We start from the raw sequence: 27,182 nt of genomic DNA on the forward strand, positions 1-27,182 counted from the left end.
CGGCACAGCAGTTGTGACAGATGTTGTTAGATCAGCATAGGCTTTTCAAATTCAGGACTGATTTGTTAAGGCCAACTGCTGGCCATGTGCAGTGGCAGATGTGAGACTGAACAAACAATATCTGTTACTGGATGGAAGAGAGCTTTCCAGGAGCGCTTTTAGTAAGCAACTTCATATTGTCTATAGCCTCGCCTTTGTAACTTCATAAACGTTCTTTTTCCTTTCTTTATTTCTTCCCCCCTTTTCCTTTCTTAATTTTTTCCCCCTTTCTTCTTTTTTCCCCTTTTTCTTTCTTCTTTTCCCCTTTTTTGCTTGGCAGGCATCACAAAATTAATCTGAAATCTAGACTATTCTAATGAGAAAATGTTCTGATTTCTTATCAGTTTCAAAAGAGAAATGGAGGTTTACTTGGATGATTTTTACCAGGTTGGTTGGTTTGGGCAGTTTTAATGTGACTTTGCACAGCTGGTTGGAGAAAGATATATGTTAACTTAGCTAAGTCATGTGTTACAGGGGAAGTAGGGTGCCACAGTGTATGTTTAAAGTACTGTTCATGCGGATCTCTTAGTGAAGTCCTGCCTGACCACCATCTGCAGAGTAGTTTACCTGTGAGTGGAATCATAGAACAATTAGTATTGGAAAGGAACTTAAGATCTAGTGCCATGGGCAGGGGCGCCTCACACAAGACCGTGTTGCCCAGGGTTCTGTCCAACCTGACCTTGAACACTGCCAGGGATGGAGCATTTACCACTTCTTTGGGCAACCTATTCCTTGTATCTAACCTTAACTTCCCTTGTTTTAAGTTGTTTGAACCCATTACCTCTTGTTCTATCACTATAATTCCTGGTGAAGCACAGCAAAAGCTCAGCTGTGCTCCTTATCTCAGATTGCTCCTTTGCAGTCCTTTTGATTTCTGAAATGAAGAGCTGGTTAGTATGAGCACACGGGTCCTAGGCAGGATTGACCAAAATGCCTTCTGTACCTTTAGTTCTGTGCTGAGTTTTGTTTTGGTTATCTCCTTTGTTTAGTATGAATTTCCTTGTAGCCTAGTGTTGGAGAATACTATTCTACTCTGTTGTCTACTAAACTCCTCTTGTGAGCAAACATATTACTGTGTAGGGACTTGGGTGACTTTTAAGATACATAATCTTGTTCTATCTGACCTGGAAGGTCAGCGCTCTGTTGACTGAAAACACACAGAGGAACTTACTCAGCCCTTTCCAGAGTTTAGCTGTAGGCTTTGGGGTAACAGGTAATGTGAAAACTCATGCTATTAAACTCTAAATGGAGGGGAGAGGGGGAAACCTACAACCCTGGTCTATTAAGAAATGGTATTTAGGGTGGCAGAGTTTTTCTACATGGAAGACCTGAAAATACTGGTGGCAAGAGTCCTTGGATACCTAAGGTGCTGCATGAGTGCTCATCTGAGTAACCCCACAGTTTCAGTTGGGTTGCTGAGTTACCAAAAGCTTCTGTTATGGGTGTATGGTGTTAATGGAGAATATTATAGAACTACCAGTATAGCCAAGTATATTGTGATGATTTTATACAGGGGCTACATTTTCCTTTAAAAAGGAACTTAAAGAAAAACAAAACAAATAATAAAAAAAACCAACCACATAACCCCAAACTTACTATTCAGAAAAATAGCTCACTTAATGTGTGGGTAAGATTTTTCAGTTCTCATACCTCTAGAGTTGGGTGATGTGGTTACAGAGCGAGCTAACAAACAGCTCACTGCAGCTGAAAGGAGTATTTGCTCCCATCCCTAATCTTGTGCCAGGGCACATCAGGCCCCTCCAGAACCCATTTAACCTCACTAATACAGCCATGTTATTGAATTAAAGCAGCTCACAGAAGAGTCTGACAAGTTCCAGAGCCAGTTTTGAGGGATGAATGCGACTGAGAGCAGAGGAGGGGAAGAGAGGAATAAATGGCAAAGGGCTAGTGGGGGACGACTTCTTTCCTCTTTGTTTTTGGCCAACTATTCTGTTGCCTGTGAAGCTGAAGATGCAGGCTTCTGAGAACCTGGAAACGCAGTCTGTCCCTTGTTGTAACATCAGTTGCACAAAAACTCCATTTCTTAACGGTTTACCATGCCTATAACATAACCACTGACACCCAGATGCTATGAGAGATCACAAGACACACAAGAACTTCCTAGGGCAAAAATAAACCTTAAATTTAGGTTAAACAGGACTCCCCTGATTTATGTAGGCTGAGGCAGAGTTTGCCAGACTAACCCTTTCCAAACTAATACCAAACTGAGAAGAGCTTGTACAAGTGTTGATAATTCAGTGATGGGAAGGAAGAAATAAAACAGGCAAACAAACCCAAACACTTGATATCTCATAGTAATGTTCTCCTTTCTCCGTGTCATGCCTTCATTCTGCTCTGGCACATCCCTCCACTGCGAGTACAGCTGCATATAGTACAGTAAATGTAACCAGCCAGCAAAGACTGAATGTTGAACTTCACATTGTGGACTATGTAACATAACTGTAGCATGATCCTTGTCACGTATCAGTCCTTGTCTGTGTTTCAATTTGTCAGGGAATGATGTAGAAGTGTAGGATTGCCATCTCTCCTTACCTCGTTTACTGTAAGGAGAGATGCAGTACTTCATTCCCTAAGAACACTGTCCCCTAAGTGTTGGAAAGGGCTGTGTGTGGACTGCTTTAAGGGGAAAATTTCATGGTCATTTCTCTGGCTTCTGCATCTTCCAGGGTAGCTTTTCCAGGGAAAAACAGAAATATTGAATTAGAGGTATAAAAAAAAATACTGGGAACTTGTTGCAAATGTTTGAGAGGGTTTGTTTTCCATTGGCAAGGAAGGATGGTATTTGAGCTCCTATTTGTGTAGTTGAGCAAAGGGGTTTTGTGGACTCAGCTTCTGGCTCCTGCTACTGAAGCAAGCATTACGTTAGGTTCTCTGGCTTTGTACAGAAGATCTTGGGAAAACAGTCTTATTGCGAAAGAAGAATCTGTCCCTTCCTTCCAAGAGAAGGGCCTGTAAATGTAAGAGATAAATATATTGTGGAAAGACGTCATTGTAGTCCTCTGGCTGGTGATACGGTGGTGTTTGTCTCTCCAGTTACATGCCAGGGAGGTAGCTCTGTGATTGTGAACTCTCTGTCCCTATCTATGTTTTGTTTTGGCCCTCCCGGAAAGAAATTAATCTTTTAACTCAATATTCTATGGGTAGACTTGTGATGACCTTAAAAAAATCAAAAGCATTCAATTTACAGACAGATCTGTGCAATGAAACAGTTTTAATGTTTCTTAACTTCGGCTCAGAGGAACTTCGAGTCAACTTGTTTGTAACTCTTTATCCTTTGATATTGTGGCTCTTGTCAGGTTTTTGTAAGTAGTAGGAACAGTCTGTTGAGAATTCCAGTGTTATGAAGGGCAGTGACCAAATGAACTGTTTTCATCTGTTGCAAACTTTATCATCTAGCGTGGAAACGCCCAGAGGCAATGAAGATCCTTAGAAAGAGGCATGGTTAAAGTGAATCATAGTTTACAGCAGCTCTTTTGGTGTCAGATGGAAATCAGTGTCTTTAGGATTTCCTAACACACGATTAAGTATCAGCTTTCTCTGCCTGCCTAAAAATGTCATTATTACCTTCCCAAGGACTTCAGATCAACTTACAACCAACTTCTCAAGGAACAGAACAGTGGATTTAAAGAATGTCCTAAATTGCACTTCTGTTGAGCAGCATCTAGAAAACAAAATCGAGGCGATTGCATTTCTGTCACCTCAATCAGATGGTGTGTAGACTATTTTCTGGGGTGTGCTTTAGCATGTGATACTCTTCTAGATAGGATAAAATGCTTTTGTTCCTTTTTTAATGCTTCAGGCTTCCTTATGAGTGTGTTTGGGTTCCCCCCCCCCCCCCTCCTCCTTTTGAGCCTACATTATCCTCTGTGGTCCTTATGTTATTTAGGGTATTTGAAGAGAAGCCGTTATCTTGAGCTTCAGATGTATGGTGTAAATCATGATAGGTATTAAATTTAAACTGGTTTTAAAGTCATGACACAGGTTGTAAACTACGAAAGCTAAAAGCTCTGGTATGATGCAGTTATGGTGCCACAGTTCATTTCATTCATAGAACTGGGATAAACCATTGCAATATAATTTTACTGTGGTGTAGACTTGTGTAGCTTCTGTTGTGCTGGGATAGTGAGATGGTTAAATACAAGGCTGTAAAAGTTCAGAGCACTATCTGACAGACACATTCTCCCAAATCACTTGGTAGTTCCCATGGTATCTCTGATAACATGCCTGGGACAAATGCATGATGTGTCAAGCAGGGATTGAGTGCATGAAGATGGGTAGTGCTGATACAACAGAGCTGGCTTTCTTATTACCTGATTTATTACCATGGGTGCACATCTCTTGTAGAGGGTCTTTATGATTCCCCTTGCAAGTATGACAAATGGATATATGTGTAGAAGATTTGCTTTGGTTTTGCTTTAAATGATGAGAGTAACAAACCAGATTAATGGGCAGTTTTTCATTAGAGAAAACATGTCTAGTTGAGATAGATCAGATTGCTAATGAAATGGACTGGTGATGCATGGCAGGAGAGTATCTGTTACTCATATCTAACTGAAAGGGGCTAATGCAGGGGTTTCTTTGATATTCTGGGGAAGCGAGTAAGTGATTGGATTACTTTGTCTGAATTCCTGTTACTTGCTTTTAACCCTAGATCTTTAGTCTGCTTTAACCACTCTTAGGAGCACTCAGGTGCTGTCTGCTGGGAAACTGATTAATGACACTTCATCTTACTGAACATAAGCTACATACAGCCACCTCACTGCTGAGTTTTTGCACTTTGGAGCTCAGTTAGCTTTTTGTAGGGAGGAAAAAGAAGAGTAGGTTTGACTCTTGTTTGAGCCTGGCTGTCATTGGGGCTAGTATCAGAGAGCTGTCCTCCCTGCATCGCTTCCTTAAATTAGGCATTTTGGATTTGATCCTCGGCATGTTACTGTTGCTGCTTTGTTGCTGTGATACAATACTTACTCATGCCATCCGCTGTGGAGTATGAGATCTGAGCTGAAATGTTGTGTAACTTACAACTGTTTTCGCAGCTGATGTTCATGATTTTACACCTTTGTTCTCCGAGTGAAATAAGCAGCTTGCAAGATACTTATTCCAAAGAAAACTGGTGCCATGGCAGAATTACCGTTCCAAAGTATGAACTGGTCTTTGCAAGGGAATAGCATTGGTAGCTTTTTCCCCAAAAGCTCACCAAAGTTGTTCTGCTCAGTTCATAGGATCATAGCTGTGGAAGGGAACACCACTGTCTTGTGGTGTTTGAACTCTTAGGGCAGAGCGAGCAGTTGGGATTGCAGCAGAGGGGTTTCAGTCCATTGTGGCAATTACTTTTTGCTTATGGAAACAAAAAGTCTATCAGATAATGACTGAGTATTAAAACCGCTGTTGACTGTTGTTCCAGCCACTAAATGGAAAGTGTTTTGGTAAGAAACCTGAGGAACTGGCATTACCTGAGTGAGTTATTAAATTTAAAACTTAAAATGAAGTTGGTGTAATAAGGGTAATCCTAAAACAGTCAGGAGAAGCGTGAGGTCTTTCTGTGTTTGTTTGAATTTTGAAGTGAGACTTGCATATTCAGTGTTAGAGGGCAGTTGCCTTTTTCTTGTCTTGATAATTTCCCTGTGATGAGGAGTGCTAGTATCAATACTGCAGTGAATGCATGAAGCTAAGGGATTAGTTGTCTGGTGATAGACAGGCCTTGAAAATGCTTCAGAGGGAGAACATTCCTTTCTTGCCAATGAAATTAGAACTAATCTTTCACCAGAACAAGTGGAATCCCAACTGACTGCTAAATGAGGTGATGCAATGTTGCTGGAGTGGCTTAGAACCCCAGTAACCAATAAAAAACAAGAACAAAAGATGCATTAAACCAAACCAACTTCTCAGTTAGAACCGTGGCTGCTTTTGTTGTCATCATGCAACTTTTGAACAGTTACAATATTTGAAGTGTATGCCACTTAATCTTATCTTTTTGAGAGCTAATGTGAAATACTAATGGAGGAATTTTGCTTATCCGCTTAGAGAGAAACTGCACTTCCAAATGAAAATGCCAAGTCATAGCCAAACACGTTGTCTTAATAGGCCAAAAAGCTGGTAAACCTGATGTGACTAAGATTGTAATAGATTAGTTAGGCCAAAGCATGGAAATTCAGGGTTAATCCTTTTGAATTACTGGAGTTGATTCTTAAGGAAAACATTTATCACATGAGGTCTAAAGTATGTGAAGTATTTTGTATTGGGGTAAAAAGACAAGGTTCCTTTAAAGCAGCTTTTGCAGTTTTTAAGCCAGGTTACATAATAAAGGATTAGGGAACAGAATGAGCCAAATCGGATGAATGGGAGGTTAGAATGATGCACTGCTGCTGTGTATGACTTCTGATGAGAGTGACTTGGTACTTATTCATGTCTGTATTTCAAATAAAGCTAATTCAGGAGTTCATTGTCCATAAATACATTTATTGCCATATGTTTATTCTTTGTTTCTTGTATGAAACACAGGTTGAGAATAGTGAGTCATTCTCTAATACACTGAAACAGATATTTTCAGTTTTGACAATATCATTTCTTAATTTGCTGTCTATACAGAGCATACTATTCCCCATAGTGACAAACTGATGGCTGTGCAAATGTTAGCCAACAAAAAAGATTTAGCAATGCAGAGTTTGTTTCTCCGGATTTAACTGTTGGGTTTTGGTTTTTCTTTCATAGATGCCACCTTCAATGAACAGCAAGATCTTTTTTGTCAGAAGTTGCAACAGTGTTGTGTCCTCTTTGACTTCATGGACTCTGTTTCAGACCTGAAAAGCAAAGAAATTAAGAGAGCAACACTGAATGAACTGGTTGAATATGTTTCAACGAATCGTGGAGTGATTGTTGAATCAGCATATGCTGACATAGTGAAAATGGTATGTAGAATGCTCATTATATTTTCAATGTTAATAAGATATCTTAACCAGTTTATGACTCTGATGGCATCTAACTCGGGCTTGCTGTTGGTTATTCTGCTTATGCAATATAGTATAATTCATGAATGATAACTTGGTCTACAAGATTACTTAGAAAGGCTTGTAAAAACAACCTGAGTTTTAATTATTAGCTGAAATATGATGCATGCAGGTTAATGAAAATGAAAGAGCAGGTATATTGCAAATGCTTGCAGTCTGGGTAAGCTTTGAAGTTGTTCTCATTCAGAAAAAGGCAGTATTTCAATGCTGCCTGTCTGTTTGTTTAAGAATAGCAGCAGAGTGAAGGCTAAAGTTTTTGAGTAAAGATTCTTGTGGGTATTAGTGTCAACAGAAAGGTTTATCAGTGTAGGGGAGCAGCTCTACTTTGTAAATACTTTCTGTGCCTGGCTGTTACTGTTCTGGCCTTGGAGAGCTGTGCTAGCGTAGTCTTAAGTGGTTTGCTTGACTTGTAAACCACGGGATGATTTATCCTGTGCAGTTTCTACCAATGGCTTGTTAAATAAGCAACAAAATAGTTGTGGTTACTATCTGCTGACTTTCCCAGGTATGTTAGATTCATTTTTCATGTGCTGCCTAAGCAATGCTTCAGCTATGCCTATACTCCATGTACAGGGAGCTCAACTGAGGCACGTTTGCCAAGCATCTGAAATACTTGAAAACTGTCTTTTTTAGAAGTGTTCAGCGTAGAAAGAATGTTATTTAGTGCCCATGCACTCAGGCTAATGGTTCTCTAAACTTCAATTGAGTTTACAGACACACAACACTGACTTCAAAAGTAGCTATCAGGAACGTAAGCGGAGCAGCTCAAACATATGGCTTATGTCCTTTGTGGTTTTCTATGCAATGCAAGCTGGTTTTTTTCCCCTTAAGGTTTTTCACTGGGTTTTGTTTGGTTTTGTTGGTTTTTTTCTCTGAGCAGCTGATACCAGATCTTTAATAGAAATAAGCGTGAAAATGTGCCATTGTACTGAAGGGCTGGAATTATTGAAACCCTGTTAATCATTTTGGCTGGTTCACCAGGTGCTTAGTAAGTTTTACAAAAGATCTAGGACACTGGGGGGGGTTTGTATAGTTATGCTTTTTTAAAGGACCTGTGTTTCTGTCCTCAATGTGTTCTACACAAGAAAATCAAGGACAGAAGGGACAGAGCATGTCTACCTCTTCTCTGGCTTTGTTACTGCTGCTGGTGGCAGCAAGCCTGAACCCTTGCAGTATTTTCTTACCCTGTGTGCTCTCTACCCCTTTCTCAGAAGAAAGAGTATACTAACTAGCTTATCATACTTGTTGAAGGGAGCTTTTCTTTTACACTGCAGTTGTTTTCTTTTCTTGGAGATAAGATGGTGTTGAGCTGTTCTTTTGAGGTTATTGTTGTGTCAGTGATTGAGCTCTCTGGATGCTTGCTTTTCCTTCCATAACAAATTTCTGTCTCCTTTTGTTCACTAAAGTGGCCGAAAATGAAGAAGGCCTAAAATGCTCAGTGAGAGCTTTTTCAGAGCTTGAGACAAAAGATCCCTCCAAGCCTGAATAGTATTTCTAGTCTCCCAGGCAACTGGCAACAGCAAAGGTCTTTGCTGTGAATCAGGCCCAAGTACCAGCTTTCAGAAAGAGCTCTGGCTGGGTCTCTCCCTCCAGACAACACGTGTGTCAGGCTTGAGGCCTTCCTTTGTAGTAAAATTTCAGTGAGATTTAAAAAAGGTTTTTCTTTTTAATTCTTTAGATTTTGGACAGTGTTACTACATTAAAAGAAAAAGCATTTGAGGTCTTTTGCAGAGCCTGAAGGATAGTGGATTTTGGGGTGAAAAAGTAGAATTCAGCATTAATAAAACCCTGCTATTATCTGACCAGTAGTAAAGGATGAACAGCCTCCAGAAATTCCCTGACAAAGCCAGAGTGGCATCAGTGGCAGAAAGCTCCTTGTCTAGGCCTGGGACACCTTTCCTCCAGCTTGAGGAGGAAGCAGCCCAGTTTCCTTGGAGCTGCCCAGGTCTTGGGGAAGGAAAGTCAACAATCCCTTACAAATACCAAGAGGAAAATAAGTGTTGTTCCTGACCAGTGCATAGGCAAGGTCTGTGCAGGTGAGGAGGGCTCTGACCGTTCCTTCCCTTCACATAGTCTCTGTTACCATGATAGCCAGTACCATGCAATAGTAGTTTGTGTAGCTGTCGCTGCTTGGATCTTGAGGTAGGGAGCGCTGGTGGATATTATACCAATGTCTTCAAGCCATAAACCTCCCCCAAACCACTTTGTTTAGGCAGATGTGCAAGACATGCTGTAGATTCTTTTTGGTGACCCACACAACCTGATTTCAGTATAATCCCATTGCCAAAGCCTTTGAATTAAGAACTGAGGAAGAGTTTGACTAAATACTTTTGAAGCGGTAGCCCAGAATACCTCCTTTCTGGTCATCTAACAGTAGTGTCTTCTCTGTTTGGAAATTATTCTCAGTTGCATGCACTCTGAAGCCAACAGCAAATCTGGGTTTGGTGTTGTGAATATGTTCAGTTTCAAAACATCCTGGGAAGTTTACAAGCTCTAACCTTTATCTAGCCTTTATCCCAAACCTTTAGGTGTGGGAGTGTAACAGATATGTCCCTCCAGTAAATGACTCCTCAGTTTCCTTGTCCCTGCCAGCCTCCTCTTGCTCCCCACCAGCATATCAAAATCCAGTGTAAGTGAGTGTCCCAGCAGCTTGCACGAGCTGGGAATTCAGCATTTCAAAGCCCATCTGTTATTCCTGTCTGCACACTCAGAAATTGGAATTGAATCTTCTGTCTCTCCAGAAGCTTAACTCCTTGGGAAGTGCACAGGTAATCGTAGAATCCCAGACTGGTTTGGTTTGGAAAGGACATTAAGATCATCCAGTTCCAACCCCCTGCCGTGGGCAGGGACACCTCACACTAGAGCAGGTTGCTCCAAGCCCCTGTGTCCAGCCTGGCCTTGAACACTGCCAGGGAGGGGGCAGCCACAGCTTCTCCGGGCACCCTGTGCCAGCACCTCAGCACCCTCACAGGGAAGAGCTTCTGCCTTAGATCTAACCTGAACTTGCCCTGTTTCAGTCTGAACCCATCACCCCTTGTCCTGTGGCTGCAGTCCCTGATGAAGAGTCCCTCTCCAGCATCCCTGTAGCCCTCTTCAGACACTGGAATCTGCTCTGAGGTCTCCACACAGCTTCTCTTCTCCAGGCTGAACAGCCCCAATGTTCTCAGCCTGTCTCCATAGAGGAGGTGCTGCAGCCCCTGAGCATCCTCATGGCCTCCTCTAGACTTGCTCCAATATAATAATAAGGGACATTTTTCTTTCTTGTTTTAATAAAATGGATTTTCTGTATCTTAATACATGAACTAGCACATTTTCAGATGTCACTGTCACCAAACTCTCTGAGGTTTGAGGAAGCTAATGGTGGGCTTTTGCGGAAACCTTTCCAGCTGTAAAAGCCTTTTAGGATCTGTATTTCTCAGATCACAATTTTGGGATAAGACCCCGCTTACAAAAGAAAATGGGTGTTTTAAATAATATAAGAGGGTATAGAGAAGCATTTGCCAATGGAAAAATAATGGGGGTTTTAACCCAAACCACATTTTTGATCAGTACTCTTAGCAAGACATTAGAAACAATCAGAGGAGACAGGAAGCAAAGTATTCAAAACATAATGAAGTAAATGAACTCTGGGTTTAGGGAGACAGGCTTGTACATAAAAATTGTACCCAGTTCATTCTAGGTTTCTTAGTTTTCAGGAGGCTGATCATACCATGAGAAGCACTGGATGCTCTGAAAATCATAGCATTATTTTGTACAGATCTGGCCAAGAGGCTTGCTCTTTGTTTCTGCTGCACAAGTATCTTCAGTAGGTAGTACCTTAGATTTGCCCTTGAAACTGTTGCTTTCTCTACTCTGAAGTTCTGTGCTAAAGGGTTGACGGGGTCATCTCAGCAAGATGCCTCTAGAAATAAAAGGATGCATTTTCAAGAGATGTTACCAAAAGACTTGTAAGCAGAGGTGGTGAAGCCTCTGTAAGGGACTGACTTGTATGTTGATGGTTTTGTTGAATACCTACTAAGAATATCAAATAACAGAACTAACCTTTGGGTTTTGGCCTTGATTAAACTTCACCTCTCAGAATCCTATTTCCTCCTTCTTTCCCCCCAGTTTCTCTTGTGTTCCAGAGCCCCCAGTCCCTTGTGTTTACAACTTTAAAGGACAACTGTACTGTTTCAGGTTGGGTTTCTCCTGCTGTGCAGTAAACAAGGAGGCTGCTGTAGGGCCCATCCATACAGAACATCATTGCTCCTCTACTCCAGAGCAGTGGTGTCTGCAGATTTACCGTGTACCAACAGTACAGACAGTGACATGACACAGGATGAGGCACATAGGAGGAAATGAAAAGTCAGTTTATGCAGTAGCTTTGTATCTTGTTTAATGAGGCAGCTGATTCCTCAGTGCAGAGCCAGCTGGCTGACTTCAGGATCTTTTCAAGTCCTTTTGCCAGATTCTTCAGACACCTTGGAGACTCCCTGGGAGCTGTGCAGCAGCACTTGCTGCAGACTGGCATTTTCTGTGGTGCTCAATAGGCTTGGGTGGTTAGCAGCTGTTTGAAACAGGTTTGGTTAAAAGCGTAAAGGGTTTGGAAGATGATCGGAAACGTTGGGCTGCAAGTGAAAAACCAGTCGAAAATGCAGAAACAAAATGAACTCTATGTTCTCTTCTGTTCATATTAAAGAGGTTTAAAATCCAGTATGTTATATCTGGCAGAAGAGATGCCGTTTCTTTTTCTTTTGCCATCTGAAAGATTGGTCTTCTCTCCAGACTAATGTATACTTCAAAAACCCCTGAAGAAACCTTTTCAAACTTGCCCTTTTGAATTGGATTTGACAATTCCAACTTCAAGTAACTTGATAGCTGTTTTTCTTAGGTTTTTGTCCAAAGTTACTCTGTATTAAGTCAGACATTTACAATTGTTAATACATTTCTGACTGCCCCAAACTGTGAACATCTTGAAATCATGAAAGGTGAAAGATTGCAAACAGTTTTTCAGTTCTTACTTTAAAGTGAGAAAGAGCTTGAAATTAAGTGAAGAGCTCTAAAATGAAAGCTGTTTTGGGGGTTGTCTGCCTTAGACGTGGAGGGCTCTGTTAGAATAATTAGTGGCTAGTCATGCTGTATTTGTTGTTTTATATGGAATTATGGAATAGTTTTGGCTGGAAAGGTCTTTAAGATCACCCAGTTCCAACCCTCTGCCGTGGACAGGGACACCTTCCACTAGAGCAGGTTGCTCCAAGCCCCTGTGTCCAACCTGGCCTTGAGCACTGCCAGGGATGGGGCAGCCACAGCTTCTCTGGGCACCCTGTGCCGGTCAAACCAGCTCTTGGTGACAGAGTTGCAAATTGCTCTTTGTAAGGGGAAACTACAACTTTCTTTTCACCTTCTTGGTTTCAGCGAAAAATCTTAAATGTGACCGTGTCCAGCTCCAAACTTGTAACCCAGTTGAAAGACAAATACTACTTTCTTATTATTTTCATTGGCCTGTTTCAGACTTCTGGCTGTTTGGATTTAGCAGTTTTGAAGGGAGGGGGGGAATGGAGTTAATAAAAAGGGCATTAAAATATTTATCTGTTATATTGGTTTTTTTAACTATGGTTTTGTTTCGTGTAATGTGAGGACAGCAGCACCTTGCTGAGCGTGACCTGTGCAAGCGTAAAAAGTGATACAGTGAAATTCTCTTCTCTTGCAGATTAGTTCTAATATTTTCAGAACACTTCCACCCAGTGATAATCCAGATTTTGATCCAGAAGAAGATGAACCAACTCTTGAAGCCTCATGGCCCCACATACAGGTATGCAATCCTTTTATAGAGTCATGGAATCATAGGATGGCTTGGGTAGGAAAGGACCTTAATATCAGGACAAGGTGGAAGGGTGCAAGGGCCATGAAAGTGTGCCTTACAGTCAGTAGTGGCATCATCTGACTTCAAAATACCCCTGTCTCTCAGGTGTAAAACTGTACATGTTAGGTCACTTTAGGTCATAAGTTAACTGTAGTTCTTTGTGTAGAAAAGGACTTGTGCTTTCTGGGACCAGTTCACTTGTGCTTTCTGGGACCAGTTCACTTGTGCTTTAGGCTTATCTAAGAGAAACTGAAAGAGGTTTGTAGCCTTTTTCTAAATGACTTTTGGCCAGGCTGTCTGGTCATTGATTGTGGATTTCCCTCTCCTGCACTCGTGGTCCATCCTGCAATAGATTCCTTGCTTCAGCATGATGGAAGCAGTTTGTGCTTTCCTCTTTCTTTTACAGTTTATGTGCTATTGAGTGGTGGAAGGCTGGGTCTGATAACTTCCTATTTGCCTTCCAATAGCACAAAGGTGCTTGAAACATCAAATTTTGGGCATGGAGGAAGGTGGTGTGCACAACCCTTACTCCTCTTCCCTTCCACGGACCACATTATTACTTTTGATATAGTCTGAAGACGTGCTTGGGAAGGGGAGGTATGGATATTTCTGTCTTGATGTGGCAGTTGGGTACCAGTTTTCTGGAAAAGAAAGAAAAAAGAACTTGGATATTTATTCTTCTCTGGTTGAATCTGTTGGCATTTCTCTATAAAATAACATGCTACATAATGGCTTAGTAAGTTACCAGTGTGTGTAGTCACAACTTAAGACTCAGTACAATGAGTAACATTTGGAAGACGTTCCTTTAAAGCAACATGCAAGATGGTTTATAACAGCCAAACTAGGTTGACCAGGTTGGCATTAAAGCTGCTGTGTATTTTGAAGCCTGGGGAGTTGCAGAGTTGGTGGAGTTGGTTGCTTAAAGCAGTAGCATTCTAGTGATCTCTGAGAGAAAGAAGATGGAAACACCAAAGGTAACAGGAGTTATTGCATAACTTTTTTTGACCCAAGCAAACCAATTTTGAGAACCAAAATGACCAAATCCAACAGTTCTCCCCTGATCTAGTATTTCCAATGGTAATGCTTCAGTTAAACTCAAGGAGGTTCAACATACCTGTCTCTTATTTTCTGGTTTTAGGTAAAAGCAGTCAGTATCAGTTGTGGATAGAATCCATTCTTGTCTCATGAAGTCATAGAATGGTTTGAGTTTGAAAGGACCTTAAGAGCATCCAGTTCCAGCCCCCTGCCACAGGCAGGGACACCTTCCACTAGAGCAGGTTGCTCCAAGCCCCTGTGTCCAACCTGGCTTTGAACACTGCCAGGGATGGGGCAGCCACAGCTTCTCTGGGCACCCTGTGCCAGCGCCTCAGCACCCTCACAGGGAAGAGCTTCTGCCTTAGATCTAACCTGAACTCCCCCTGTTTCAGTCTGAACCCATCACCCCTTGTCCTGTCACTACAGTCCCTGATGAAGAGTCCCTCTCCAGCATCCTTGTAGGTCCCTTGTAGTCTCTAGTGATAGTTATGATTTTAAGTTTGCAAACATCATTATTCAGGAGAAGGGAGAAGCTGATTATCCAGAAGTGGCCGTTGCAGCCTGCTTCCTCAAATGCCCAAGGTAAAGCTTCATGGATTTCCCAAGGATTTCCAAAGTTATTTGATGCCTTTTACCAGCTGTACCTGCTGTAGGAGCAGTGGTACTGATTATCAGGAAGCCTGACAATTCTGTACACATCAGAACTGCATAAGTACTCCTGCAGTGCACAAAACTTCCCTGTGCTACAGCTCAGAAACTGGATTTTTGAGCATGCTATTTGAAAGCTCTTTAAGAGCAGTAGCAGCAGTCATAATTCTGGACATGCATGTGTTTCTCTGAAGCATCCTGAAGGTTATTAGTGCGTATTCTCCCTTAGCAGAAATGAGACATGTGACAGTTTAAGTTGTCATCAAGTATGGAGCATCTTGGATTAATATTGACTTGGTCTGTTTTACAGATGAGATGTTCCATTGGATGCCATTGTAGTTGATACCTAAACTTAATCTTGGACAGCTTGTACCAAGATGTTACAGCGCCATGCTTTAACTTAGTTCTGCTTGATATTTATTGCAGTCCCTGCATTTATTTATGGAAAGAAGCCACAATTGTCCTCCCCTTCCCCTGTCCTTTTGGGAAAACAAACCATACCCATTTAGTCTTCACTTGTAAAAGGTGCTCTGTCCCACAACAATTCTGCTGGCTCCTCCTATGTATCCTGTCAGGTTTGAATACACTTCCTCAAGCATGTGTGGGACTGGACAGTGCCCTGCAGCTCATACTGATATGAAGGTTTGCCCTTAGCCGGGTGCAGGACCTTGCACTTGCCCTTGTTGAACCTCACGAGGTTCACATGTGCCCATCTCTCAAGTTTGTCCAGGTCCCTCTGGATCCCATCCCTTCCCTTGGGTGCATCAACTGTACCGCTCAGCTTGGTGTCACCTGCAAACTTGCTGAGGGTGCACTTGATCGTGCTGTCTGTGCCATTGCTGAAGACATGAAAGAGTCATGGGTTCTCTCTTTCCAAGGCAGAGGCTGGAGTATGGTAATACGTTATTGGATTGTCTGTTACTAAGCTTTTTAAAATTGCCCTATGTTGTCTCTTGTGCAGCTACTGTGTTTATGCACAAGAAGACAAATTAAGGCTGTCCAGGGAAGCTTGGGTTTTAGTACAGTATTGTTACATGAGATCTGTATACATGTAAACTGCTGATCTGAAAAGCTCTGGTTACAGTCTGTCAGAGGGGAAGAAAGAGTGAAGGGGAGCTTGTGCTTCTGAGCTTCTGCTTTGCAGGTACAGCAGTACCCTTCTTGAGGCTATGTGTAAGTAACCCATCTCAAATGCTGTAGATAAAAAGTACCTATTGTCAAGCACTTCTCTCAGGTGAACTTCATAATCCTGAATTTCTTAGGTATTGACTCTCAGTTTAGTAAGTACTCAGAGTGGTAATAGTTCAGATACCTGCCTGTGGGTATGACCATGGCTCTGTGTGGGTTGTATCTAGAAGTCCAGTCAGTGATGTCGTTATGTATCTAACTTGCATTTTAGTATTACTACTAACCAGTTTAACATGGAGTTAAGAACTAGGTGTTGAGAACATAAGCAGCCCTGAATGTATCTAAACATACAACATGTTTCCTTTCAATTCTGTCTTGATTAAGAGATGCCTTATGTGTATTTTACACATCTGCTGTTTTAGTACAGTGTAGTACGATGATAAACCCCAAAATATGGGACTTGTGCTCTGCCGCCTTCTTGCTTCTCTCTGCTTCCTCAGGCCTTTGCTAGTGCTCTCTCCTGTCTCTTTTTCCATCTGGGGGTATTGTGGTTTCATAGCAAATGGGGACTTGAACCCAATTGACATAATATACTACAAAATATAAAGGATTAAAGGCATGAAGATAAATCTGCAGAGGGTCCTGTTGTTTGACTGGAGTGTCCAGGATATAGAAACCTAATGTTGAGCCAAACTCTTCAGTTTTGGTGTTCAGCTTTTTTTATGACTTTTCATTTTTGGAGTTTTCAGCTATAACTGAATTTCAGGAACACTGAGCAGATTTTTCTTACGTGTTTCAGGAATTTCATGGTGTTGGAACAGTTAATTTTACCCTCAGTGCTGTAAAGTGTTTGGTAACTTATTTCTAGAAAACAGATTCTTAATACAGAAGGAAATGCGAATTTATGGAATATGAAGTAACTATGGAATAGCTAAACTTGCTTTTTGTCTAATAGTGATATTTTCAGTCAATTATTTACTAAACTTTGATTCTTCTGGGAATTAGTGTTCTTGCTACTTACTGTAACTGTTTCAGTAAATTCCAGTAAAGGCTGTGATTAAGCAGTGATGTGTCAGGCTTTGGTTTCCCTTTGGACCTTTTAAGCATGTGAATAGCCCCACTGACACTGTAGTGGTGGGCCTGAGGTCTGTGTTACCGTGCACTTCCTGACTTGAGACTCTTCATTTTGATGTTTGTAGTTGGTGTATGAATTCTTCCTGAGGTTTTTGGAGAGCCCGGATTTTCAGCCTAGCATTGCAAAGCGGTATATTGACCAGAAGTTTGTACAGCAGGTAAGCACAGTTTTCTCACCACCAGAGTTAAAGATCACCTCTCCAGCTTAACTTACCAGATGGACTGTACAGACAAGGAGAATGTTAGAATTGTACAATCACAGAATGGTTTGGGCTGGGAAGGACCTTAAGATCATCCAGTTGCAACCCCTGCCATGGGCAGGGATGTCTCACACTAGACCACATCTCCCAAGGCCTTGTCCGACCTGGCCTTGAGCACTGCCAGGGATGAGGCAGCCACAGCTTCTCTGGGCACCCTGTGCCAGTGCCTCAGCACCCTCACAGGGAAGAGCTTCTGCCTTAGATCTAACCTCAACTTGTCCTGTTTCAGTCTGAACCCATCACCCCTTGTCCTATGGCTGCAGTCCCTGATGAAGAGTCCCTCTCCAGCGTCCTTGTAGCCCCCTTCAGACACTGGAAGCTGCTGTGAGGTCTCCATGCAGCTTCTCCTCTCCAGGCTGAACAGCCCCAATGTTCTCAGCCTGTCTCCATAGGGGAGCTGCTGGAGCTCCTGAGCGTCCTGGTGGCCTCCTCTGGACTTGCTCCAACAGCTCTGTGTCGTTATGACATGTCCTTAAGAAAGTGGAGGTTTCACATTGACACAGGGTTAAGTTTTAGTTGTTCAGCAGCGGTTTCTGACAGTCGAGATCTAATCACTGGCTTCAGAAACACTTTGTCTTCAACTATCAACTTCAGTGCTTTGCAATGTAAGATAGTTGTAATTTGTAGATACAGGTTGTGTTCTTAATGATTTGTTACTTCTGGTCAAATCAGCAATGTGCTAATTGAATTTTTGTAGTGCTTTTATGTTTGTTTTGTCATAGATTTATCATGGGAAAACTTCATGTACTTATTGGACGTGAAATGTGTTCCAACATCTGCGAACTTGTAACTAGATAGTGTCATTCTCTTTAATATTGTGTGTTAACCAGAGAAGGAAAATCAAGGAAGAAAGTACACAGGAAAATCATGCTTTACCTTGCAAAGTCATTCTGAGCTAGAAAGTGAAGTGAGACTTCATATTACATGCAACTTCTCAGGGAATTGGGCTGTAGAATACCATAACAACTTTTGTCCAGGGTTACTCAGTGGGGATTTTCTTTTACCATGTCAAAATACTTGTTTGTTAAGGAAAAGCTCAGTATCTCAGTATCTTTTTTATCTGGCAGGCCAGCACAGCAATGAAGAGTAAAAACATAGATGGGCCCTTTCCCTCCCCTCCTTCAGTGGCTGCATTTAATTTCCACTTGTTTGGCCTTACTGGTTTTGGTTAGAAGCGTTACCTTCTTTTCTGTTTTGTTCAACTTTCCCACAAAAACTTGGGCCTGAAGCTGCACAACTTTTGGCTGTAGGTATCCAATACTGACCTGTTGCTCTTAAAAGCCCAATTGCAGTGTTTCAATTCCTGACCTTCCACTTGATCTTTCTGTATAGTACAAGACAGTGCAATGAACTGAGATATCTATCTATGTATAGATATATATGGGGGGGATGATTAGGTGTAGTAGTGACCTTGAGAAATTCCTTCTAAATATAAAAATGAGCCTGAACAACTGTTCCCAGTCCCTTCTGCTGCTTGCTGTAGGCATACCTGAGCCCACAGACCCACACTGAGCAGAGGCTGAGGACTGCTTGAGATAAGTTACTAACCTGCATAGTGCAGGTAGTGTTTCTGAATGTGCTCTTACTTGGATCCGCAGGGGAAATGAAATCACTACAATAATGGTCTGTAGTGGGATGGGAATATCTTTTGATGTCTTCGAGTGGGTATGGTCTTTCCTTGGCAGACTTTCTACAAGAAAACAATGGGTGGGAAATCTTCTTAGCTGCTTGTGGCATTTAGTCTGTATTAACAGAGAATTGGTTAATAGGGATGGATCTTATGCTTCTTTTATGACCCCCTCGATATTAAATTATTAATTGTTACATTTCTCTTACGGGAATGGTTTTGCTTAGCCTTCAACACAAGTAGTGTTCTGAGATGAGCAGTACCACTTGGTTCACTTAAGTCTAAACCACTTCCCCTAAAGTCTGATAATCTCATTCTTAATTTTCCTTTTGATAGTGTAATAGTTGTTGGAATTGCTTTGTCTGTTGTATACAGGCTTCTGAAGGGAATGAAGCTGCTGGTTTCCTTTTTAATAAGCAGCTTTATTAAAAATCTGCTTTTGAAGATACAGTATTGACCTAAAAGTGATTTTAGGTTAAACTGATACTTCTGATGCCAGCTTGTAAATGAAAGTTAACACTTGAATTGGTTCTAACATAACAAAATTGAAGTCCTTCAGAAGTAATACATCTCAGTTTCATATTTCAAGTTGTTGGAGCTCTTTGATAGTGAAGACCCACGAGAACGTGATTTCCTAAAGACAGTTCTTCATCGAATCTACGGGAAATTCCTCGGTTTAAGAGCATTCATCAGGAAACAGATCAACAACATTTTCCTCAGGTATGCTCTGCGTGTGTGGGACTAGGTTGAGGAATATTGTATCTTGCCTTTATGGGTTCTTTGGGATCTCTGATCCTCTATTTTGATGTCTCTTTTTGTAACAGGTTTATATATGAAACAGAGCACTTCAATGGTGTTGCTGAACTCCTTGAGATATTAGGAAGGTAAGTTTGATCTGACAAATACAAAATGTCATGGGTGTTTGCTTCTGCTTTCTTGCTTTGGGAATGGAGGGGAAGAGGAATACTACGGTAATGAGCAATGAAGTGCAGTCACTGATCTAATACCGCATCTGGGTTACCATGTGAATATCAAATGAAAGTATAGAGTATAAGTTACTCTGGTTTGGGGCAAGTTTTACAGGTGCCTGGCAAAATATTTCTCAAGGCTCCTTGTTTGTCAGGAATATCTACTCTTCCTTGTCTTCTATATGGAATTAGAGAATAGTTAGGGTTGGAAAGGACCTTAAGATCATCCAGTTCCAACTCCGCTTGTTCCTGGATTCCAAAAACCAATGTTAACTTTTGTCCTCATGCTGAATGAAATGCTTTAATCTTCAGCAGGCTGGTTTTCTTTAAATTCTATTCAGGAAAGCCTTATAAGTGCTGGGGGTGGGGTTTGAGTTATCATCTTCTGACCTTATTTCACTAATACAAATCTTTAACTTTGAAGGTTCTTATGGTAATATTCTACTGTGTTTCCAGAACTAGCACACACATTTTACTTTATTACTGGTCTAACTGAAAATCCAGCCATTGTGAAACAAATCCAACCAAAATGCAACCAATTTGTTGTGGAACAAATTGTCATGAAAAGCAAATGACAGGAATGCCCTCATTTTCTCAGATTTATCTATGACGTAGGGAGAAGAGAAACCCCAACCTCTTCCTGAAGGATTTTTGCTCAACGCTTAGAAACGAGGTTACTGAATCAATGAGAACTTTTGAATGTTGTTTTTGGAGGGGAGGGCTGTTCAATAGCCTCAACCTGCACTGTTAAAATAGTTCCAAACCATATGACACAATGTCTCCTTCTCTGCAAGGGGCTTGTGGTTGTGGGTGGAATGGGTCAGCTTCCTCATGCATCTGTCTCAGCTTTAAAGACAGCAAGGCTCACTGTGGACGGTTTTACTTAGTCAAGGTCCCAATCAAAATGCTTCAGCTCATCTAACGTGTAGTATTTGACTCCTGCTATGGTTCTTGGGTATTCCTGCTAAAAGTCTAAACTCTCATGATACCAACACTTTAAAGGTTATGCATATGTAGAGCTGTTTTATGCCTTCAAAATAACCGGGTTTAGAAATGGAATCAGACATGGGGCATCTCTTGAATTGACATAAATTCTTGACTTGCTGGGAAAAATAGGTTTTCATCAAAAATAAACCCTGCTTATTCCTGTTTTCAGTATTATCAATGGCTTTGCACTGCCACTGAAAGCAGAACACAAACAGTTCCTTATGAAAGTTCTGATTCCCATGCATACTGCAAAGGGATTAGCTTTGTTCCATGCACAGGTAAGCTTTTGCCTATTATTATGAGTTGGGGGGGAGTTTTGTAGTTGCATTTGAAACTAAGGAAATCTGAATGTGTTGTTCTGTCAATACCCCAAAATATTTGCAAATTTGGTCACTCTTAAAAATAACCTTAAAGATCTTACGTCTAAATGTTACTTTTGAGATAGTATTTAGCATATATTGAAAGTGAAAGAACGTAACAGTGAGTCAAAGTCACATCAACTGAAGTGAGAAGCTTTTTTGCTGGCTTGTATTGTCACACTTTGAGCTTCATTTAATCCCAGGACCTTGTGCTGTTGTCAATTCCTTTGTGTAACCTAAATGCTGTGCATAAAGGAACCTCGAGGATGGCCAGGTATGTACTTAAGAAGTGCTTTTGTATTTCTAAAGCCATACCAGTGACAGGGAGGGGAGGAGAATGTTGAATATAAATGGCAGAGATGGCTAATAGCTCTCTGGATCAATCCAGCTAGGAATTATGTAGATCCTGACACATTGTCAGAATGCTGCAGTTCATTTGCCTTCCATTCTTATACTTGCACAGACATTCAGCTTTTTATTTGAGGAATAACCTGTGTCCTTTTCAGACATATGGCACTTGAGTATTGAATCCATTTGATGCAGACTTGCAGTTCTGCTGTGGCTAATTAAAAACTTGCTTTGTTAACTTAACTCACTGATACAGCTCCTTGTAGGCCAATGATACAAGGAAATGAGTTCCTAATTAAAGCAAAGTCATTATGACTGTAGAGTTACAATCAGGATTGAGTCAGAGCTCGAGTTCATTCCTGGTTCTCCTATAAAGTTTTAAGTTAATTAAATCACTTGTCTTTCTGGCTTATTGCTGTGCAGTAGGCTGCTCCATTGAATGAGTCGGTGATATGGAAGGGACCAGTGGCTTGCCAAAGGTCCTCTCAGCTGGCCTCTTTGCTGTGGTGTGTTTAACATCACGTTACGTTCATCACTACCTGAAAGAGTCCTATTAATTCAGCTGTACTGAACGTACCCAAAGTATCATTTGGTTTGCTGACCAGGCTATGCCCCCCTGCCTTCATAAAGCACTATTTCCCCATGCAGTTCCAGCACTGAGTGTTTCTGGGTTGGTATTATCCTGGAGGTGGAGACCAGCACCACATCAGCTGTGCAGGCAGGGGTGGTCTGCTTGCTTTGTACAGTACAGGTTTAGCCTATTCTCAAAAGTTAAAGCCTTAAAGCTGAATTAAGCTTGAGTCTTTGTGTCTGTGAACAATAGAGCATTACTGCACAATACATGGAATGGGATTTTGTGAGATTAAAGTGTGACATTTATTATTTGTTGAAGCTACACGTATGCATCCTTAGCCTAAGGGTAACAGAAATAAATTAGACCTGCTGTAATTATAGAATTGTAATTACAGAATTGCAATTATCAGCTTTGGGATAACAGAGTAAAAAAAGAGAGAAAGGTGATGCTTGAATTCAAGCATCCTAAGTATAGCAATATCAGTGTAGTACATGTCCATAGCCTTTGTCTTTGCTTCATACTGTGAGATGAAAAAGACTGTGACTGCTTAAACTCAGTGTTAATGGAATCTGGCATTGTAACTACTTCAGGGATAGGGTTCTTGTATGGTTTGTGTACTGGGCAGAGGCATGGTTGGTTTGTTGCTTGGCTGTGGTTGAGTTTGGTTTGTTGCACTTGACTATGTGCTGAGTAACTAAACAAGAATTAGATAACCCAGTATCGCACTTTGGCCTAAGAAGACTTTCCTGGGCAGGACTCACTGGAGGCTGGGAACTTGATGACATTTTGCTTCCCTTCCTTCAGACACTCTTCATGGGTGTTTGCTGCTGGCCATTGCTCAGGACAGGCTGCTCGGCTGCCTCATCTCTTGTGGCCATGCAACACCTTCCAGTGCTGTTGCCTGTAATCTCGCTGCCAGCTGTTGTGTGCTGGTCTAGACCTCCAGCAATGTGTGCTCAGTCAGACCTGTTACAAAACTTCCTTTTTTTGACTGAAAATACCACCTTTTTTATCTTGAAATTACAGTTTTGCAATGTTAATACAGGAAATGTATCTTACTATAGATATTTAACATAATACGTTGAGGGAAGGTCTGTCTTGATACTGGATTTGAGTTGGGGAAATATCTGTCAAGCTTCAAAGGGATTTTCTTCCAGGATGGGGGGAGGGAGGGGAAAAGAAAAGAAGGGGTTTGGTATGCAGAAAGCTTTAGTAAGATAGAGCAGGCCTGTATATCTTGCTGCTGTAATTGCTGTTCTGTTTAGTTTGTAAGAACTCAAAATGACTGTATGGTGGGGTTTGGGTTGGGCCCCCCTTTGCCCCGATCTTAAGTGCTTCCATTATAAGCTGTGATATTTAGTTACGTTGCAATGTCTAAACAGTGTCTGTTTAAACTAACTACTCATCTGCCTTCCATTCCAGCTCGCCTATTGTGTTGTACAGTTCCTGGAAAAAGATACAACTTTAACAGAGCCTGTAAGTGTGCTTTTCAGTTGGATGGGTTTCTGTTTTTACTTTCACCTAAATATGCGGTGTAAGTTGCTGCAGTTGCAGAGCAATGCTGTCTGTGCTGCCTTCATGAGCCAGAGCTGGTTGGAGGGGGTGTTTTTACTGTAGAACAGGGTTTGAAAGGGCAGTTACCTCTCAAGCTATGACCAAGGTAAGGCACAAATGTAGCTCGACGTTCAAACCACTGCTATCATGCAGATCACCTCGTATGAGAAAGCCTGTAACAACTGTCTTCCCTCCTGGTAACAACTAGAATCCCAGTATTCTTGGTGCTGGTGGCTTGTGTGCAGCCGCTGCATGAAGCTGAAATATTTTAGGGAATAAACAATCCCAAAATAAAAGTTGGAAAGAAAAACAGCACTTCATGTAGGCAGGAAGGACTCTGGTTTCTGAATGTTCCTGTGCTGTCCCTTCAGTTCCCGGGGTGCTTCTCAGCAGCTGTACAGGTGCTTCAGGCTCTTGCCAGGCTGAATCTCTGTGATCCACACTGACAGCTCAGCTCAAAGGGGTTTGCAGCACTTCTTTGTGCTGGGGCTTTGGCAATGCCTGCAAAGAAGAGTGCAGGCAGGCTCGGGGCAGTGCAGCAGCTCATGGGGACAAGGGCTGATGTCAGAGCAGCCACAACAAAAACTGGGTTTAGTTGGGCACTTGGAAACCTTTCCATTAGGGGTATGCTGATGTTTAAATCCTTTGATAAATTGATATTTAAATCCCTTTTTGTAACAGGAAAATGAAAAGCTTATGCTTTTCAGCATTAGAAAAAGCAGATGAACAGCTCAGTGGGAACAGTGTGGATCTTCACTGGCACTGCAGTGAAAGCTTGTTTTCTGCACAGCCATTAACCATAGAATGGTTTGGGTTGGAAAGGACCTTGAAGGTCATCCAGTTCTAACCCCCTCCCCACGGGCAGGGACACCTTCCACTAGAGCAGGTTGCTCCAAGCCCCTGTGTCCAACCTGGCCTTGAACACTGCCAGGGATGGGGCAGCCACAGCTTCTCTGGGCACCCTGTGCCAGCGCCTCAGCACCCTCACAGGGAAGAGCTTCTGCCTTAGATCTAATCTAAATCCATTCTCTTTCAGTTTCAAGTGGCTTCCCCTTTTCCTATCCCTGCATGTATTAAGTATTGGTGTTCCTATCAGAAAAGTTGCTCTGTAGGTGGTAGAAGGTGGCTGACCTGACTGTAAATGTGCCTGGTCTCCTTGAAGCACTTTCTTTCCCCCTGCACTGCAGTGTTGCCAGCTACACTGGTCAATATGCTTCATTTGTTGGATAGGGTAAGGGGAAGAGAATTGTGTGAGCCTTATTCCTTAAGCCAAGTGATAAACCACCCAGGCATCTTGACAGCTGACATGTGAGCAGAAAATGGGCAGTATTACATGGAGACCTGTGAAACTGAATGAATTGATCCGAATTCACAGAGCTGTGGTGCAGGATCCAAGCCCATTTGACAGTGAAGAAGGCAGTGCTTTTGAAACAGGAGTGCCATGGTGCAATTCTGAGGCTCCATCTGGATGATACAGATGGTTATGGCTGCCTCTTGATCAGTAAAGATAAATTCAGAGCAGGGAAGGTTAACTCACTGCAGAGTCACTGCCTGTGCTTGCTTTGGCCATTACTCTGAGCAGAACTGGCTTTATAAAGGAATAGAAGTTGGTCAGATAAGAAAGCAAAGCTCAGACGTTCTGCAGTGCTTGACAAGCCAATGTTACATCTTGGGGCAACTGATGAGAAGAGAGCATGTGGAAGTTTTTCTTTGGCTTTAGGTCAAGGGATATTTTAAGGAGCCCATCAGAGGCTGCCTTCACAAGTACCTTCCTGTTATTTTTCTGGCAGGGATTGTCACTCTGGGTCAGTTTAGAGGACATTCAGTGCATGCTTTTGTAGCTATGGGAGGCTGCCTTAGGTCAATCCTGATGTTTGCAGAGAGCAAGCTCCCTTTCTTTGACAAGAAAAGTCACCTAACCCTGCTCAGTGCAATGGCCTTTACATTGAAGGAGTGGGGCTAACCATGTGGTTCTTGTACATCAGGCTTCTAGGCAGTGCCTACCGATGTAAGTCATTTGGTGAGCTCAGGAAAGAACATTAAACTTAGGAGTTCTGCATAGTATGAGCAGCAAGATCTCAGCTCTGCATTCATGTTGAATGTTCCTTTGAATGCAATCTTTGAACATAAATGAGCATATGTAAGCTTTTTAATATATAGCATAGTCAAGCTGGAGGCTGATACCCTCTCTGAGGAGCAAGAAGTATGTATCTTGTTGAGGTCTGCCCTCTTATACTCTGATCACATTATTGAGAGTATGCGTCTCTGTAGCAAAGTATATTCAGCCCTCTTACAATATCAAGTGCTGGAGACTGGGCTCTTCCAGCGGTCTCAGTTGTATGCTTTCAAGAGCAGTAAATTCATGTTCCAGTTGGGGTGTTTGGTGGCTTCTCACAGCTTTGCTTTGGCAAATGTGCTTGTCTGAAGTTTTTTGGCTTGCTTTCATTGTAAAGGGTGGGATGCTGGCAGAATGAGCTATGATACCTGTAAATGTTGGGCTTTGTTCTTGAAAACACAAGATCTCAATCATATATCCCAGAGTCATTCTGTTACCAGCTAACCAGCGGTGCAATGGCCCTGGATTTAAAGTGGATTTACATAGACTGCTTCAGGTCATGACTCCAGAGAAACAAACGTCATTCATTTATAGAAGTGAAGGAGTGAAGGCTTGCCCCATCAGGTGATGGCAGTGAAATGGGGGAGCGTCACATTTCTCCTCCCCTTCACAGACAAAGGCAAAACTGTCATCCTTGGGGCTGATTGCTCCTGCATCAGGCACTGGTGATGGCATTGCAGCTGCCTGCACCATTCAGCCAGCTGGGTAGAACTGCCTGATCCAGGCTCATCTCTGGAAAGCCACCTTGACAGTACCCAGACGTGTGAATAGAACAGCTGGGAGCTGGGGAAAAACATCAACATGGCAAAAACCAGCACCCTCACAGGGAAGAGCTTCTGCCTTAGATCTAACCTGAACTTGCCCTGTTTCAGTCTGAACCCATCACCCCTTGTCCTATGGCTGCAGTCCCTGATGCAGAGCCCCTCTCCAGCATCCTTGTAGCCCCCTTCAGACACTGGAAGCTGCTCTGAGGTCTCCACGCAGCTTCTCTTCTCCAGGCTGAACAGCCCCAGTGTTCTCAGCCTGTCTCCATAGGGGAGGTGCTGCAGCCTAAGGGCATGGAGTGTGACCAGATAACCAAGGACCTGTGAAGTGATCAGGGTCTGAATTACCCAGATAACCTAAACCTGATGAATATTAAATGAGACAGCACAGTATTTGTTTTCAGTGGAGCTACATTTACCTGTATTCAGTTTTCATTCAGCCTCTGGGTAAGGAAAAGAGGAAAACCAAACTCTTTTGGGGTGATTTTTTTGTTTTGTTTAAATCCTCTCCAGTATGTCATCGAAACTTGTTCTGCTTTTAACCTGTCTGTGTTCTTAATGTAGGTCATCAGAGGACTGCTCAAATTTTGGCCAAAAACGTGCAGTCAGAAAGAGGTTGGTTTTGTCTCTTGTTTCTGGTGGTGGTGTGGTGCGGTGCCTGCTCTGTTGTGCAGGGCAGCGGGGCAGGGGCAGGTACCTCTGCTCTGCTTCCCAGGGGGACCCTGCAGCAATCTTGCTCTTCCTGGAGCTGCTTGAGGTGCTGTCATGTGAACT

General features: G+C 42.2%; 1 protein-coding gene across 1 annotated transcript in view; it reads left to right on the forward strand.

Annotated features, from left to right (window-relative positions):
• Positions 1-27,182, forward strand: part of PPP2R5A (protein phosphatase 2 regulatory subunit B'alpha) — a 44,351-nt gene that overhangs the window by 12,975 nt on the left and 4,194 nt on the right. The window contains exons 2-9 of the mRNA XM_061348384.1: positions 6,769-6,965; positions 12,754-12,855; positions 16,917-17,009; positions 19,328-19,458; positions 19,563-19,622; positions 20,863-20,971; positions 23,397-23,450; positions 26,973-27,023. Coding sequence (XP_061204368.1) covers positions 6,769-6,965; positions 12,754-12,855; positions 16,917-17,009; positions 19,328-19,458; positions 19,563-19,622; positions 20,863-20,971; positions 23,397-23,450; positions 26,973-27,023 — 797 coding nt within the window. The remainder of the gene's footprint in view (positions 1-6,768; positions 6,966-12,753; positions 12,856-16,916; positions 17,010-19,327; positions 19,459-19,562; positions 19,623-20,862; positions 20,972-23,396; positions 23,451-26,972; positions 27,024-27,182) is intronic.

Source organism: Neopsephotus bourkii, unplaced genomic scaffold (assembly GCF_033783945.1).
Source record: "Neopsephotus bourkii isolate Nb327-2 ecotype Australia unplaced genomic scaffold, CSIRO-AGI_Nbou_v1 NB_354, whole genome shotgun sequence".
Classification (NCBI taxonomy): domain Eukaryota; kingdom Metazoa; phylum Chordata; class Aves; order Psittaciformes; family Psittacidae; genus Neopsephotus; species Neopsephotus bourkii.